The 18,089-nt window shown below is 35.5% G+C and overlaps 2 protein-coding genes across 3 annotated transcripts in view; both read right to left on the reverse strand.

Moving 5' to 3' along the window:
- The window catches only part of LOC131800398 (putative uncharacterized protein DDB_G0277255), a 109,877-nt gene that overhangs the window by 26,313 nt on the left and 65,475 nt on the right, over nt 1-18,089 (reverse strand). The window lies entirely within an intron of this gene.
- Nucleotides 9,483-10,387, reverse strand: LOC131801559 (uncharacterized). The gene is made up of 2 exons (XM_059120339.1): nt 9,924-10,387; nt 9,483-9,776 (listed from the first exon to the last, which is right to left on the reverse strand). Exons 1-2 carry the CDS (start codon nt 10,147-10,149, stop codon nt 9,511-9,513), a joined length of 492 nt encoding a protein of 163 aa, XP_058976322.1. The 5' UTR covers nt 10,150-10,387; the 3' UTR covers nt 9,483-9,510.

Consider the following 18,089-nt stretch of genomic DNA (forward strand, 5'->3'; position numbering starts at 1 on the left):
AAACTTATCCTAAAATCTGATGCTATTTCCGATGCTTTCATTCAATAAAATTAAAAAAAATAATTATTAATTATTATCAATTATGGCGTTTGACTTTGTTGAAGTTTTTTTATCTCACCCTGTATGTTTCATCGAATAAAGTCACTCAATTGTGTAATATTTACTCCACAAGAACAGTATTTGGTACCGGATATCAGATAAAGCTCAGAAATAAGGGCCTAACATTTTATCAATATCGGTTGAGATTTGGATATAGCTCCAACACATATATTTATCCGATTTCAGGTTTATTGTGCACAAAATGACTAATATCAGCCCAAATGGACTGAACTTTAGTAATTCCGACCGAATTCATCTCAGAAACGAATACTCCAATTTTGGTGAACATAATTTCAGATATAGCTATAGCTAGTATATATATGTTTCATCTGATTCGGTGTTTAAGTCCCTCACATGAGTAATATACACTCCACAGCAATGACATTTGATACCGGGCATTAGATACTGCTCGAAAATACCTCTGCCAAATATTATCGAGATCGGTTCAGATTTTTATGTAGCTTCCATATACATCTTCCTCCGATTTTACGGTTATTGCTTATCATATATGTAATATCAGCCCAAAATGAATAGATTTTTTCCATATTCAACCGAATTTTACCATTTGTTGAAACTCGGTCCGGTATATCTATTGCTCCAATATATATTTTTTTAATATAATCCTTATCGAAGTCATAGCACGCACTATACGGCAATGTTCTTTGGTTCATAGTCGGTTTGATTTACTTCATATAAATTTCCAGTGTACACTTTTTTGTTACGGGAGCTCTACTCAATACGCATAGTGGCGTAAGGTATCATATAATCGACCACGCCCGACTTTTGACCTTTCCTTACTGGTTTGGCTCTATAGACGTCTCGTACCAAATATAATTGATCGAAATCGACTAAAAATGCCATGCCAAAAATGTCATGGGCGTCATTTGAAGATCGCATACGAATTCGTTTTCAAAAAAGGAGTAAATGCCAAAAAAAAAATATATGTGCCAACCCATATCACCTGTACCATCGGATATTTCGCCCGGTAATGGAGGCATTCTTAATTTCTCATGGAGACTTATTGGTTCAGTTCTGATATACTAGAAGCTGTTCTGATTTGGATCACTTCTCATTCGTTCATTTATCGCTTTTTGTTCAAATGTGTCTTTTGTTCGCTTTGAAAATTGCTCATCAGAGTTTTAAAGATAATGCATAGGAATCAATTGCGATGAAAAATTTCTTATTACATCTTATGACAGAAATTTTCGCACATGGGTCCACATTTTCATATATCCCCTATGTAACGGTACCTTCCTATATTCGGTGTTTTGATGATTTTAGCTAGTTTTTTCCCCGGAATTGTTTCAAACTTCGTATTTTAAACTCGTAATGGGTGCTACATCCTGTGACTGTCCTATGCAGGCCTAGGTCCTCCTATAGCCCCCATATAGCTGTCAGGATATTCGGCATTTTGAATTGTCTTAAGTTTTGTATTTGAATATCTAAATGGCCTATGACGAAAATTGCATTTACATGTCCTCGTCATCGTATTTGTTCGGTATTTTATGATTTTAGCAGTATTTTTCAACGCAGTTTTTTTTTTTGAAAATTTGCAAATTCTTCCAAATGGTGGAAGGTATTCAAGGGTGTACAGCTTTTTTACTTGTTTTAATTGAACTTTTCTTTAAGCCATATTTTGACACATGGCAACTCTCAACTTTATGTGGCCGATACATTTGTTGGCATAAAACCACAGGACTTCATGTTATTGTTCCGATGGTATGAGACTAGATGGGTTTCTGGTCAATGAAAAGCCATGGGATAGATAGAGTCTGGCTGCAAGCACAAAGATTGATTATTTAATCTGTGCGATTAAGTTTTGGCTTTGTGCGCTTCGTGCGTGTGTCCTTCTGACCTCCATGCATTTAGATTCAATTATTCCTGATTGTGGTTGTTTACAGTCAACCAGCCAGCCAGCAGGCTGACTGACTGGCAACCGACACCAGGCTGGCTGCTGCAACTGTTGCTACCATGCCACCGCATTGTGGCTACTCAGACACACAGCGTTCAGTTCATTTCCAGTTGGATGGCAAGTTGCATGTCTGACTGTTGCACCCCGTCCGCTGCGAGTTGCGAGTCACACTGACATATTGCGTGCACTCGTGTTGCAATTATTTTATTGCATCTGGGCCACAATCAACACTTGGCCTCCCTTCGGGGAGGGTGGTGGTGTCTCATCGAAAACGCACCATCAAAGTGGAATACAAAGTCACATTCATTACCAAGTAGCCATGTGAAACGTGCTGGAGGTGCACTTGTTGATTTTGATGGATTACAGGGGATTGCGATTGAGTCTGGGCGAGTGCCGTGGCGGGAGTCGGATATCGGGTTAGCTCAGTGAACGCGACGGAGGGTAATTTGTTGTGCTATCGTTGTTCGGTTGAAGCCGTAATCACAGCTTTTCGTGTTGCACTCTCGCGTATCTGATGCCCCAGCCAAGGCACCCCTGCCATCTCCCTGTTTGAGCGGCATTCGTTTGTGCCTTTGGAAACGAGACAAACTCACACACATCCCCGACCCCCGTTTCCATCCATCCACTGAAAAAGGTTGGAAGTCTTCTTCGGTCACATGTGAAGGGATTCATGGGATGTGCAAAAAAGACTCATTCACAGGAAGAATGGGAAAATGAGTAGATGGCAAAGTGGAGCAAGAGCGGGGAGGCGGTGTGTGGAGAGACATAATATGCAATGGATAGATGTAATTTACGGCGATTACATTGGTTCTGTGGTTTTATTGGTCATTTTTGGTTTCTATAATGTCCGCACACTGTCCTGCAATCGTGTAATGGCATCGTAAACGATGTCATAATGAGCTTCGAATGCGGCGGGAAGTGGCGATGCAACATTGTTTTAAGGCTGTAAATGGCATTGTTAATGGCCCTGGTGGTTATCGAGACGGTCGGACGGACGGACAACGGGGACACAATGTATGCAAATTGCTGATCGGCCGGCAGTCAACCATTAGCGGCTTGGGAAGTCTTAATCGTTTAATTGGTTTAATTTATTGGGTCGAATTGTTTATCCAATGGGACAAAAATCAATTAAATTGAATCAAAGAGACTTAAGTAGCGTACCTTCCTACTGTCGGCGAGTGTTTCGTCGTCGTGTCTCTCAAACCATTAATATAAAGGTGGGGTTTGTAATGGAAACTTATTTCCAATTCACAATTTGAATTTCTCATTTTTTTGAGATCTTTAATGTAGAATTTTGTGTAGATTCGAGAAGAAGTGAAACAATATGTTTCATTTTCGCTACCCACTTAACCCACTACTCGCTTCGCTCCCTATTAAGTTTATTATTGCTCTGAAAAATGTGAACATTTGTGGTGGTGATACCAAAATAATTGCACCGATATCGTCTTTTTATACCCTCCACCATAGTATGGAGGGTATATTAAGTTTGTCATTCCGTTTGTAGCACCTCGAAATATACATTTTAGACCCCACAAAGTACATATATTCTTGATCAGAACGAAATGAAGTAGGTTGATAAAATTTTACTCAAATGTGTACTTTGTCTCCAGGACTTTTGGTATTGAAAATGGGCCATGTAGGTCGTTGTCTTCGTATAGCCCCCATATAACGGTACCTCCCGATATTCGGTATTTTGATGATTTTACCAACATTATTTACCGGAATTGTTTCAAATTTGGTATTTGAAGTTTGTAATAAATACTACAGCATAAAACTAAAAAGGGGCCATGTAGGTCCACGTTTTGGTATAGCCCCCATATAATAGTACCTCCCGATATTAGGTATTTTTATGATTTTAGCGACATTATTTACCGGAACTATTTCAAGTTTGGTATTTGAAGTTCGTAATGAATACTATAGCCTATGACATAAAATTGTCTGTGCATGTCCACGTCTTCGTAAAGCCCCCATATAACAGTACCACCCGATATTCGACATATTCATGATTTTAGCGACATTATTTACCGGAGTTGTTTCGAATTTCGCATTTGAAGTTCGTAATGAATACTACAGCCCATGACAGAAAATTGTCTGTGCAGGTCCATGCCTTCGTATAGCCCCCATATAACGGTACCCCCCCCCCCCCCCCCGATATTCGGTATTTTAATGATTTTAGCGACAATTTTTACCGGAATTGTTTTAAATTTCGCATTTGAAGTTCGTAATGATTACTACAGCCTATGACAGAAAATTGTCTGTGTAGATCCACGTTTTATAACCACCATCGTACATGCCTATATTCTGTATTTTGATGATTTTAGCTACATTATAAACAGATAGATAGGCCCTAATATAATAGATACATTCGGTATTTTTAAGATTCTAACAGAAAGTTAAATTTAGATCCTTTCTGTGGGAGGTCCAAGAAGAAATGCTGTAAAATTGTCCGGAAAAGTGGATGCCAGAGAAAGTGGATACACAATATTACACATTTGCAGAAATATAAAAATGTGCGAAATTGGAGAAGATTCGATATTCATAGCTAAATTTTTTAAACGTATTACAATACAAAATATTGATATATGTAGGAAAGTACCTAAAGGCTAGTCCACCCCTTTGGGCAGAGGGAATATGCGAAGATCGAGCAAATTATGATTATGAAAATATAGATGGACCAATATGGTACAGGGTACTGTACATAAAAAATCGGCCATAACATCCCTAAAGTAACATCCATTAAGTATATATATTCATAGTCTGTATAAAATTCTAAGTCGATTTAACGATGCCCGTCTGTCCGCCTGTCCGTCTGTCTGTATGTCTGTTGAAACCACGATACATCCCACATTATTTGGCGCAGAGCTTCAAAATTTGGCAGAACAAATTGTATTGTGCTTAGGATAGTTGGTATTGAAAAAAATATATCGGTCCACGTTTTGGTATAGCGATACCCACCGATATTCGGTCTCATAACCACTTCATAGTTTTTTGAAAAGTTTTACAGAATTATCCAAACGCTCTTACTGATATTTGTAGTTTAAAGTGCAACACATTTGAATTCAGATACTTTTATATAAAAACGTTTTCTTTACCCACTGGTGGAGGGTATTAAAAGTTCGACCGTGTCGTTTTTTTTATACCCTCAGCCATATGGCTACAGAGGGTATATACAATTCGATACGGTCAAAACGTGCCTAGTCGAAATAACGGTTTTAGACCCTAGGTCTCTTTGGACCAAATCCATTTCAGAACATTTATAGTCGATCTAGCGATGTCCGTCCGTCCGTCCGTCTGTCTGTCTGTCTGTCTGGCTGGCTGGTGCGCATGATAACTCTCGAAGGAAGTATCCGATTTGATCCAAACTTGGTACATCGTAATATTTTTGTCAAACTTAGATCGAGTTCGGAGATGGGCAATATCGGCCCACTCCTTCTGGTACCTCCCCCACAAAAGGTCGAAATTTTCAAAAAAAAATGATTTTTTGCACAGAAAGAGAAACGATAATCCGATTTTGCTCCAACTTTGCAAATCCTAATATTTTCATCAGTGCTAGATCAGGTGTGAAAATGGACAATATCGGTCCACTCCATCAAGTACTTCCCCCACAAATGGTGAAAATTTTGAATAATTACAACTCTCATAAAATGTGATATAAGAGTCCGATTATCTTCAAATTTCACACATCCCAATATTTATGTTAACCCAAGGTCTGGTGTTGAGATGGAATATATCGGTCCACTTCTTCTCGTACCTCCCACACAAATGGTCGAAATTTTCAAATAAAAAAATATTTTTTTCTGCACATAAAGAGATTCGATAATTCGATTTTGGGCTAACTATGCAAATCCTAATATTTACGTGAGTTCTAGGTCAAGATGGGATGTATCGGTCCACTCCTTCTGGTACCTCCCCCACAAAGGGTCATAAAACGCTAAATTAACATCCGATTCCATTCAGACTTGGTGCATCTCAATATTTTTAGCAACACAAGATCTGCTATAAAGGTACCATTTCTTCTGGTACCTCCCCACATAGAGTTCAAGATTTTAAAAAACAAAACGCTCAAGGGATTCGAAGGAAGCATCCCAATGCATACATCCACATCCTTACATTTCCCACATACAAACATTATTGCTAACGCAAGATCTGTTGTGAAGATGATATACATCTGCCAATCCCTTCTGGTACCTCACCCAATAAGGGTCACAATTTCCAATACTTATATCAATCATAACTTGCGAAACAAGTCGGCGATTCTTTACAACTTGCTATATCTAAATATTTCTGTTAACCAGCATTCTGATATGAAATTTGTCGGAATTTATGATTTCGCATAAAATTGGATACGGATGTTCGATTTCCTTCAAATTTTGCACATACCAATCAGGGCTGTCACAGAAACCATGTCGGTTTTGCTTATTGTCGTTTTTGTAAACCAATGTTGGTTTCATTTCGTGTCATGAAACCAAGTTGGTTTTGTCAATTTCGAATGTAAATAAAACCAATGTTCCAAACAGCTGTTGTTGCTTACATGTATTGTTTGTTTATTTGTCATTGAAATATCAGTAAAAGTAAATTAAATAAAAAAAAGGAATAAGTCGCTATAAATAAAGTAAGATGGCATCAGCAGTGGTAGTTTTTGTGTTGTTGGACGAAGAACGTTTAGAAAAGGTGACGAGAAAAGCTCTTAGAGATTTCAGCAACCCACTGGAGTTGCCGGAGATAGCGTAAGTAAATTTTTTTATTGTGAAAGCTGCTTTGCAGATTTATGGTCCTTTAAAAATTCTTTAAAAAATCCTTAAAAATTCCACGTATATGGTCCTTTAAAAATTCTTTAAAAATCCATAAAAAACCACGTTTATGGTCCTTTAAAAATTCTTTAAAAAATCCTTAAAAAATCCACGTTTATGGTCCTTTAAAAATTCTTTAAAAAATCCTTAAAAAATCCACTTTTGTAGTCCTTTAAAAATTCTTTAAAAAATCCTTAAAAAATCCACGTTTAAAAATTCTTTAAAAAATCCACGTCTATAGTCCTTTAAAAATTCTTTAAAAAATTCACGTCTATAGTCCTTTAAAAATTGTTTAAAAAATCCACGTCTATAGTCCTTTAAAAATTGTTTAAAAAATCCACATTTTTAGTACTTTGAATATCCTTTAAAAATTGTTTAAAAATCCAAAGCAAATGAAAAGTGGTAGCTCTAAGCAACTTGGTTTATTTCCAATAACAAAACCAATAACATTGCCTTCTATGACAACCAAAACCGATAAAATTCTTATTCGAAAATAAAACCGATAACATTGATTTTCATGACACCAAATCATTTTTTCTTGTCGTTTTTAAAACCAATAGTGAAAAAATTGGTTTCTATGACAGCCCTGAATATTTCTTATCTGTATTAGATGAAGTATGAAAATGGAATACTTCGGTCTGCTATATCTGTTACCTGACGCATATTGCCATTTTCCGAAAATTTGCACATATCTCATATTAAGTACAAGAAGTAGTCGATATAGACCAAATCTGTCACGTTCATAACACAAGGCTGGGGGTATACATCTGTCGGCAAAACCGACTGATACTATTTTACTTGTTTTTGTTTTTTATTTGTTAAAATTTTGACTTAATATCCCACATTAGCAGAAATATTAAACTGTACGAAATTTGAAGAAAAGTGAACATTTATATCTAACTTCTTGAAAGTTATTCCAATTCGAAATATTAATTTTTTGCGGGTAAGGTACCTGGGTGTGAACCCCAGGGCACAGAGTGGAAATATTAGAATGTGCAAAAATCCAAGAAACTTCAATTATTCATAGAATGTCTATCGGAGTAAAAGGTTTCGAAATGAGTGGATTGATATTGAAGATTTTCGTACCTTACCTAAATCCAATATTAATATTATGATATAATAAGTTTCAACGAGAATATGTTCTCACTTGACTGTATACGCGATTTATATATTTTGAAAATGTTGAGCATTAGTGGAAGAGAAGGCACGGTCCATTTACAAACACGATGTAAGTTTGACAAAAATATTGCTGGTTGAAGAGCTTGGGCGAAATCATTCGAAGATAATAGTGCACACCGGTTAGATAGACAGATGAACAAAGTCATAGAAGAGTAAAAGTAGACGAAAAAGTTGTATCATCGAAAAGAGTGTTTCCATAGATGTCTACTTGGTGTGACGGATTCATAGTCCATTAACTATCTCAAAATACCAAATATGGGGTAGTGTAATGGCGTATTTTTTTACGATCGGTAGTTATGTTTTGAAATACAATAATGTGCAACTTAACTAGAAGAAAAAATAATATATTGGTTTTGAAGTCGAGTGACTTACTACGTCGAGTAACTTACTTACTTGAGTGACTTTATCAGCCCAATTATCAACGGTGATATTTTTTGAAAGTGGTACACGCAAAAAAATATAAGCCTCTCTAACATATGTCCCAAACATATTTTGCAGCAAACAAATATATGTTTGCAAACATTCCCAAACATAACATATGTTTGGGTGCTGCAAACAAATTATGTTTGGGTCCAAACATAATTAATGTTTGGGTCCAAACATAATCAATGTTTGGGTCCAAACATAATTAATGTTTGGGTCCAAACATATTTTTTGTTCGGGTGCAAACATAATTTATGTTTGGGTGCAAACATAATTTATGTTTAGATCCAAACATAATGTATGTTTGGCTGGAAACAAACTTATGTTTCGGTCCAAACATAAGTTGTGTTTGGACCTAAATATAATTTATGTTTGGGTCCAAACATAATATATATTGGGGTGCAAACATAAATTTATGATTGGGTCCATTTGTATACTTACTGCAGATATAATTCAACCATAATGCAAACTAGTTTTAAAATCAATTTTTGATATTCACATTTTATTTAACATAAAAGAAATTCATACATATTATAATATATAATATAAAATTAAAAAACATATACATATTATAAGCATATGTTTTAAAGGCAATTTATAAATAAATTATTTTCAAAATTTGAACATATATAAAATGTGTCATTTGTTAAAAATAATAATATTAAAATAAAAATTCTAATTATAAAAATATTAAAGAAAATAAATAATTTATAATGAAACATAGTTTTTTATTTTCTTTAATATTTTTATAATTAGAATTTTTATTTTAATATTATTATTTTTAACAATTTTTTATTACTGATATTAATATTATATTAATTATTACAATTTTTATTATGCTTAAAATTATTCTTATGTTTCTAATATTAATTTATTATGTTTTAATTTTTATAAATAATATATTGTTGTTATTGATAAAATAAAATAAACATTTGTTAATAAGTTTATAATTTATATCGTGCCAGTTTTCATAAAATGTTTAATTTTATATTAATTTTTTAATTTATTATTATTAATATTATTCTTAATATTTGTTATTATTTTTATTTATTAATTTATTATTTTTCCTTTTATTACAATCACTATTTTTTCAATAAAGTAAAATACTTACAATCTGTTAGGGTCTTCTTTTAGACATTCGTCAATAAGGGCCTTCGAAATATTCACCCTATCTTTATTTTGCAGGCGTTTTTCGGCAATAAAAATTCTCCATATTTTGTTGACAGCCGGAATTGACTTGATGGACTCTATGTCAGTCTTTAAAGTTGAAATAACATTTGTTTTTGGGGTAAGATCCCCAAAACCACCTACGGATTCACACTCCGATAGAGTGCCACTAACTGTCGATGCTGATGCCACTGATCGAACGGAGTCTAAATGAAAATTAAATATATTATTTAAAAAAAGAAATATATTATTTAAAAAAAGAAAAAAATATTAACAGCCTGTTTCTTTATTTTGAAACGAAATTTTTTTTTGTTCCGACATAAAGAAACAGTCTGTAAATCCAGTGTACTTACCTCCAAATTGCAACTCAATATGAAAAGTAGGTGTTGACATATATTGATGAATTACTTTTTCAAACTGGTCTTCTTTAATGGTTGCACCAAACACTAAGGCTGTTATTTTTCTTGAGGCATCAATTTTTAACTCTAATTTGGCTGCTTTTATAAAGCTTTGTAGATTTAAAGGCTCCGGCGCTTCGACAAATAATTTGTCTTCCCCCAAAACAGTTGGTATCAACATTTATTACAACACTTGTGACACGACGCGAAGGCACAAAACAAATAAAAAGAATAAAAAAAGAACACAACCAGAATGCCAACATGAGACACGCGCAAATGTTACGCTCTTTTGTTCTCATCAAGCAAATCGGTGTGTATGCGAAAAACGCATGTATGTATGTATGCATGAACATTAGTAAGAAGCAACGTCTCAGCAACAAAAAAACATCCAAACAGCTCTTTGTGTGTTGTTGTTGGCATTTTTTGGTGCATGGACAATAGAAAAGAAATAAACGTCTCAGCAACAGTTTCCATCCCTCTTGCCGCGCACACACCACACATAGTTACAGCAGCGATCGGCAGTGTTTGCTTGGTGAGAGCAAAAGAGCGTAACATTGGTGCGTGTCTTAAGTTGAGACACTCAAGTTGAGACACGCGCCAATGTTACGCTCTTTTGTTCTCACCAAGCAAACACTGCCGATTGCTGATGGAACTATGTGTGGTGTGTGCGCGGCAAGAGGGATGGAAACTGTTGCTGAGACGTTTATTTCTTTTCTATTGTCCATGCACCAAAAAATGCCTACTTGAGAAAGAAAACGTTACAACAACAACACACAAAAAAATTGACTCCTCTGTATATATGTCGGTGTTAATGCGAAAAACGCATGTATGTATGTATGCATGAACATTAGTAAGAAGTATCGTCTCAGCAACAACTAGAAAATTCACACCGCACAACAGCAACGAAAAAACATGCAAAAAGTTTTTTCGTTGTTGTTGTTGTGCGGTGTGTATTTTCTAGTTGTTGCTGAGACGTTACTTCTTACTAATGTTCATGCATACATACAACTTCTATTTACAGTTATATTTGGAAGAGAGCAAAAAATGTTTCGGTTCTGCTTTGTTGTGCGGCCAACCAAGCCAACACATCATTAACGCAAAAAACAGACTTCTCACCCTCCTGTCTTCTTTTAAGTCACCTATAACACCAATTCAAAAGTAATCGAGAGCTCTGTTGTTTAGCTCTTTGAAAAAAATCCTCTCCGCACCCATAAAAAAATATGTTCTAACATATAAAATATGTTGGTACCCAACAAATAAAATTGAGTTATGTTACAAAATGTTGCAAACAAATATTTGTTTGCACCGAAACAAATTATGTTTGCATCCAAAAATATATTTGTTTGCAACCAGTCCCAAACAAATATATGTTTGGATCCAAACATATTTCTAACATATATTTTTCTGCGTGTAGTTACTAGAACTTTTTAGTCAATATCTTTCGCCTCCATATTTTCGGAAATGGATTTCGTTCATAGCGACATACTAGCAAATTTTTGGTCGCATCGAATTATGTGTTCTCTGTGGTCGTAAGGCCGAAGATACAAAAAAAAAAAAAAACAAGGTATCAAAAGGACAATTATATAAAAATGATGTCATATTTTAATTAATCCCAATTCCACTTAAAAAATTTGAAAATTTTTTTATTTGTATTTTTATGTTTTCGCCACATTTTTACGTAATTGTTTAAAATTTGGTATTTATAGTTCGTAATGGGTTTTAGTGTTAAATTTATTTTATTCTTTAAGAAATTTAATAACGTTGCTACAAACATATGTTAATAAACCAGTAAAGAAAGTCCTAAAGTCGGGCGGGGCCGATTTTATGATACCCTACACCACTTTGCGAATTTAGTTGAGCTCCACATAACATATAAAAGTTTTTATGGGAGAATTCAATCATACAGCCTATGATTATAATTATAATTTAAGGTTCAAAAGACTAAATATGCCGAAGCATTTGTATCTTTTAAATTCGGACTTGTATTGCCCATTTGATATATATTGGAGCTATATCAAAATCTGAACCGATCTCGATCAAATTTTGCAAAGATATTTCTGAGCTGTATTTGATATATTTCCCTGAATATCGTTATTATGGAGTACATATTACGGCAGTGGGTAACAAATACAACAAATCGGATGAACAATATATATGGGAGCTATAGCTATATTTCAACCGATCTTCACCAAATTTGGCATACTACCTTCTGACTCAATTCGGTCGTATGTGCCAAATTCCATCCCATTTGGGCAAATATTAGACGATTGGTGCACAATAAAAAGTAAATCGGGCGAAGTTATATATGGGAGCTATATCTATATCTAGATCTGAACCGATCTCGATAAAATTTAGCAAAGGTATTTCTGAGCTGTATTTGATATATTTCCCTGAATATCGTTGTTACGGAGTGCATATTACGGCTGCGGAGGACAAAAATAACAAATCGGATGAACAATATATAATGGAGCTGTAGCTATATCTGAACCGATTTCGATCAAATTTGGCATACTTATTTTCAGGCCTGATTTGGTTGTATGTGCAAAATTCCCTACTATTCGACCTGATATTACACGTTTGGTGCACAATAAAAGGCAAATCGGACGAAGATATATATGGGAGCTATATCTAAATTTTTACCGATTATCTCCAATTTCAATAGGGTTCGTTCTTGGGCCAAACAAATGTTGTTTGGGAAATTTCATCTCAATCGGATAATAAATGCGACCTGCATTTTGTTCACAAGAATACATGGACAGACGGACTGACATGCATAAATCAACTCAGAAAGTGATTCTATGCAGATCATCAAAAGTAACTATGGGTCTATCTCGTTTCCTTTTGCATGTTACAAACAAATGCACAAAGACATAATACCCTGACCACCTTGTGGTGTAGGAAAAAAAAAAACACTTGCCAATTATAATTTCAATTTGTTTAATAAATTTTGAAAAAAAAAAAAAACACGAGTGCGAAGCATTTTGAGGATAAATCTTGTAAATCTAGCTCATTGCGAACGAGTTAATAAATCTTGGGCCTGAAAGGACTCTAAAACCATTTATTCATTCCATTTGACCTAGTTTTTTATTTATTATTGTTGTTATTGTTTATGTTTTCTTCAATGGCCGAATAGATTTCATTCCATTGAAAATTAATATCGATTGACTCGAAATACCCATCGAATGCGGTGGTTTCTTTCCAACGACGTATGCGACATCTTTGTTGCCTGGTTTTTTGTTGTTGTTTTGAAATTGTTTTGAATGAAATCAATGCAAAGTAATTGAATCCAGGGGGACGGGGCACCGGGGGCATCCCACATTCAAGTCTTACAACTGTGCTCGTTCGTCTTCAACTGTCAAATTTTGCCATCACAACATGCACTCATTGATGACATCTGTGACCACACCGGTAACTGAATTAAAATTGAAGTGATGAATATGGATGTCGGATTGAGGATAGAAAAGTATTTGAGTGACTTTGTCTATGTAACAGAAGCCTATAGACAGCCAGTCAGTCAGGCAGCCAGCCAGCCAGCGATTCAGCAAGTAAGCCAATCAATCGACTAGGCATTTGTAAGGAGGAGGAGGCGGGGATGGATGGTCGGATAAATGGGTGGTGTGCAATGAAATCGATGCGGGGGACAAAGTGTCAACAATGACAACATTGACGACAATGTGAATTGGACAACATTGTTGAGCTTTGTTTGGATTTTCTGCGGTTGATTGACTTTTTTTTCTCCAGCGGAGCAGTTGCTTGTTGCTGTTGTTGCTTTGTTGGGCTGCAAATTTTATTCATGTTTGTGTATGTTCGTTCCGCAATTCAATCCAATGCAATTAATTGGAAACTTGAGAAAGACATTTCTATTTTCCCCCTCATTTCTGTCGGGGCTGACGAGCCAAGTCGATGCTGTGCGATGATGTGCTGCAGTATTGAAAACCCGATTTTGTTTTTCATTGCAATTCGGTAAGATGATAATCGCACGCTTGGGCTGCCTTGATTGCATGCGAAAATGCATTTGCAAATCGGTAGGAGTGTGTCAGCATTCATCATGTGTTCGAATGTGTGCGTTTGATTGATGTTGAAACGATGATGGAAACTGTTCATAATGGGGCCCTATGACGGGCCTTTTGCGATAGTTTGATAGGCATTTACAATTCTACAACAAAGTGTTTTTTACCCTCCACAATAGTATGGAGGGTATATTAAGTTTGTCATTCCATTTGTAGCACCTCAAGGTCTACATTTTAGACCCCACAATGTGAATATATTCTTGATCAACATACAATTCTATGTCGATTTAGAATGTCTGTCCGCCTGTGTGAATTACGGTAGCTTCCAAATGAAATGAAGCAGGTTGATAAAATTTTACTCAATTGTGTTTTAGGTCTACAGAACCTTTAGTACTGAAAAAGGGCTGCATAGCTCTAAGTTTTGGCATAGTCCACATATAACTGTTCCTTCCTATATTCGGTTTTTAGATGATTTTACCTAAGTTGTTTAATTGATTTATCTCCAACCTGGTATTAAGTGTTCGTATACTCCATATTTTGTTTGGAGTTCGTTATAGTCATAACCTTCTCTGACAGATAATTGGTTGCAGAGGTCCACGTTTTCGTATAGCTCCTCCACATTTTATACCATACATAGTATGGAGGGTGTATTAAGTTTGTTTATCCGTTTTTAACTCAACGAAATAAATATTTTAGACCTAACATACAGGGTGAGATGAAAAAATGCAAACAACTTCAGACTGCTGTCATTTCTAAGCCACTCGTCCGACAGCTGTTAAAATTATTCCAGTGACAGCTCATTATATTGTTTACAAGCGTATGAAAGCATTTTGGTAAAAATTTTTCAGAAAAAAAGTTATTCGTGATTGAATTCAAGCGTGATAGTGTTATTTCTTTATTTGGCTGGAAAACCACAGCATTTAAATGTGAATAAATCTTTTGTGCCTCGTACCATCGCTCGTTACCGTGATACTGGTAGCGTAGCCCGACGTCAAGGCAATGAACCGAAGAAAACAGCAATATCAGCAAAAATGGTTCGAAAGTAAAGAAGCGACTTGATCGAAACCCGAGTCGCAGTGGACGAAAATGGCTCGTGAGCTGAACATATCGCAATATTCCATTCGGCAAATATTGAAAAATGAGCTCGGGGTAAAGCCATTAAAATTTTAAAAAGTGCAAGAACTTACACCGCAACAAAAAACAAATAGACTCAAAAGAACTAAAGAGTTGCTTCGCTTGGCCGAAGTGGTGAACTGCCGGTGTGGTGTTGGTGTGGGCCGCCATAACAGCCGATGGTCGCTCTCCGCTCGTATTTATCGCGAAAATATCCTGGAGGGTGTATTAAAGTCTTGTGAACATAAACATTTTGGCAGCAGACCTTGGACATTCCAACAGGACTCAGTGTCGATCAGCTCAAGCAAGCGCTTCGCCGGAGATGGGCCAAAATACAGCAGAGCAACATTCGGGCAGAGTGTGACGTTTTTATTGGCCGCTTGAAGGCCATAAATCGTGCCACAGGTGACCGATTCGAACAAATCTAAACTTATTCTAAAATTAGATGCAATTTCCGACATTTTTTGCTTTCATTCAATAAAATTAAAAAAAATGTAAAAATTGTGGCGTTTGACTTTGTTGCAGCTTTTTGTTATCTCACCCTGTATGGTTGATCAGCGTAAAATGCAAAAGTCGATATAGCCATAGCCATAATGGAATTACTAAAAATTCTGTATTTCGATTCGGTAATGTATTCTTTTATTATAGAACAAATTCTATATAAGTCAATATTTTTCTATAGCCCCTATCCTTCTGATATTCAGTATTTCAATGATTGTAGCCAACTGCTTTACAGTATTGTTTCAAATTTGGATTAAATGTTTCTAATAACAAAAGTGACTTATACCCCCGAAACCATGCCTATTTTTACATGAGCTACTTTCCAATCTGTAAAAGGTATAAAAAGTTCGGTCAGGCCGACTGCTTTTTTACTTATTTAAAATTATAGCGTAATTTTTCAAAGGAATTTTTTTAACATTTTGCAAGATTCTTTCAAATGTCGGAGGGAATCAAAAGGAGCTTTTTTACTTGTTTTTTAATAAATTTTGCGATTGGTAGGGTTAACAAATAATACATTAATTTCTGTAAATAAAGAAAATGTAATAAAATATCACGCGGATTTGGAAGAACCTATAATGTTCCTAAACGAAGCTTAAATATAGATATGCGGCTTCCATCAGTTTTTATTTTGACATCTATTAAATAAGGGCCCATTAAAACTCCCCAGTATCGTCCTTATACGTAACGCACTTTCGTAACATACTCAGGAGAAAAAAAATATTTATATCCTTTTCAAAGGAACTGTAATAGACGATGTCCTGTCAGTGTATTCGTGCATGAATATTTGTATTCGCATTTTTTGCCACTGACCGTAGATTGTCCATATGAAAGAAGATTCGTAGGAATCTTACTTAGCAGCCATGACACTCGAATGACTTGTGTGTGTGTGTGTGTTTGTTAAACGGTACACGATAATTGTGTGCACTGCAACGAACCGAATGCATTTCACCGAACACTGAACAAACAGATACCAGTGGATCGAGTTTTCGCTTCAATTCAATTGCTTTTCATTCAAATTCAATTCACTTCTCTTCGGTTCACTTTGGACACAGTGGGGGCCAAGTACGGAGCGAGTATAGGTTTTTTGAACAGTGTATCCAATGAAAATGAAATAATTCGATTATATAATGCACTTAAAATATTGGAATGTTACGTAGCATGGTTACAACTAATACCAAAACGAGAACCTGAATTAATAATATTTGTAATGAAAACTAAATCCTTTTAAATTCCAAGATGAGAATTCATGAATAATTACACATTACCGTTTTTTTTTAAATTTCTAATTTAAGCGTAACTGCTAGACTGGACTATACAAAAGGGGTACAATTGGAAGGGCCTTCATTCCATTGTGTTTGCCTCAATGTATTGTCTATAATATTAGACGTTATTCGTTGAAAATTTAACAAATGTTCAGTGGCATACATTTCTGATACCTTTGCCCCACTGTGCAATATCTTAGCTGTCGTCGCATGGCGAATCTGTTCCTATGGCGACCGTTTGAAATGATGTTCGTCAATCCGATTCAGATGTTGTCGTACTGAAAGGAAACTTAATCTTCACTGCAATGATGACAGCAATCGACAATGACAAACGTATCTGGGCTCTGTGTTGTTGTCGTCGTCTTCGTCATCTTTCAGATACGATATTGCATTCGATGTTCGACAAATACAAAGGCACATGTGTGTGTGTGTGCGTGTGTGTGCGTATGCATGCGATTGAAATGCAAGTGCATGGATTTGTGCAGTCAATTCAATTTACCATTGGCAAAAAAACGACAACAACAACAAACAACCATGCTTCCCAGTCAATCAAATGCAAAAATGTGGTTGTGCACACACCATGGATGTCATCAATATCGTTATTATCGCAAACATCAACAGCAACAACAACCACAGCAAGAAAAACCAAAGCATTGATCCTTAAATAATTGCAGATAGCAAAGATGCAGTCGGGCTATTTTGCATTCAAGACCCATGTAACTTCAAGATGGTAGACAACATTCGAATACATGGTTCTTTTTGACAACTGCAGCAAATACTTATGAACACCGAAGTGAATTGACTTTAAATATTGACCGACATAATATTCTGGCAGACTACGTAATTAATGAAGATCAATTGTTAAGTTTAAAGTATCTCTCTGCTGTAGGTGTTGTAGGCTATCAAATTTTATATTTGGTTTAATCCTCTGGGGAATTGTCAGACTCCTATTCCCGTCGATATAACGTGTTCAATATCATTCATTGACCATTGGTCTTGAACTCAAAACCTTCGTTAATCACAAAAAAACTACTAAATTTCTTTCATAGAATTACAGTCGAAAATCATTTTTATACACTCCACGATACATTGTTTGGAGGGTATAACAAATTTGTCATTCCGTTTGTAGCTCGTCGAAATGTTCATTATACTTTTCACCATGGAAAGGATGGTATATTAAATTTCGCATTTGGTTTGTAACACTTCGAAATATTCGACGGAAAACTTTAAGTCGG

The sequence above is a fragment of the Musca domestica genome, unplaced genomic scaffold, assembly GCF_030504385.1.
Source record: "Musca domestica strain aabys unplaced genomic scaffold, Musca_domestica.polishedcontigs.V.1.1 17, whole genome shotgun sequence".
Taxonomy (NCBI): domain Eukaryota; kingdom Metazoa; phylum Arthropoda; class Insecta; order Diptera; family Muscidae; genus Musca; species Musca domestica.

Coding starts and splice junctions, on each gene's coding strand:
- LOC131801559 (XM_059120339.1), bottom strand. CDS start 10,149: ATGTTGATACCAACTGTTTTGGGGGAAGACAAATTATTTGTCGAAGCG. Junction 9,777..9,923: donor TATTGAGTTGCAATTTGGAG/GTAAGTACACTG, acceptor ATTTTCATTTAG/ACTCCGTTCGATCAGTGGCA.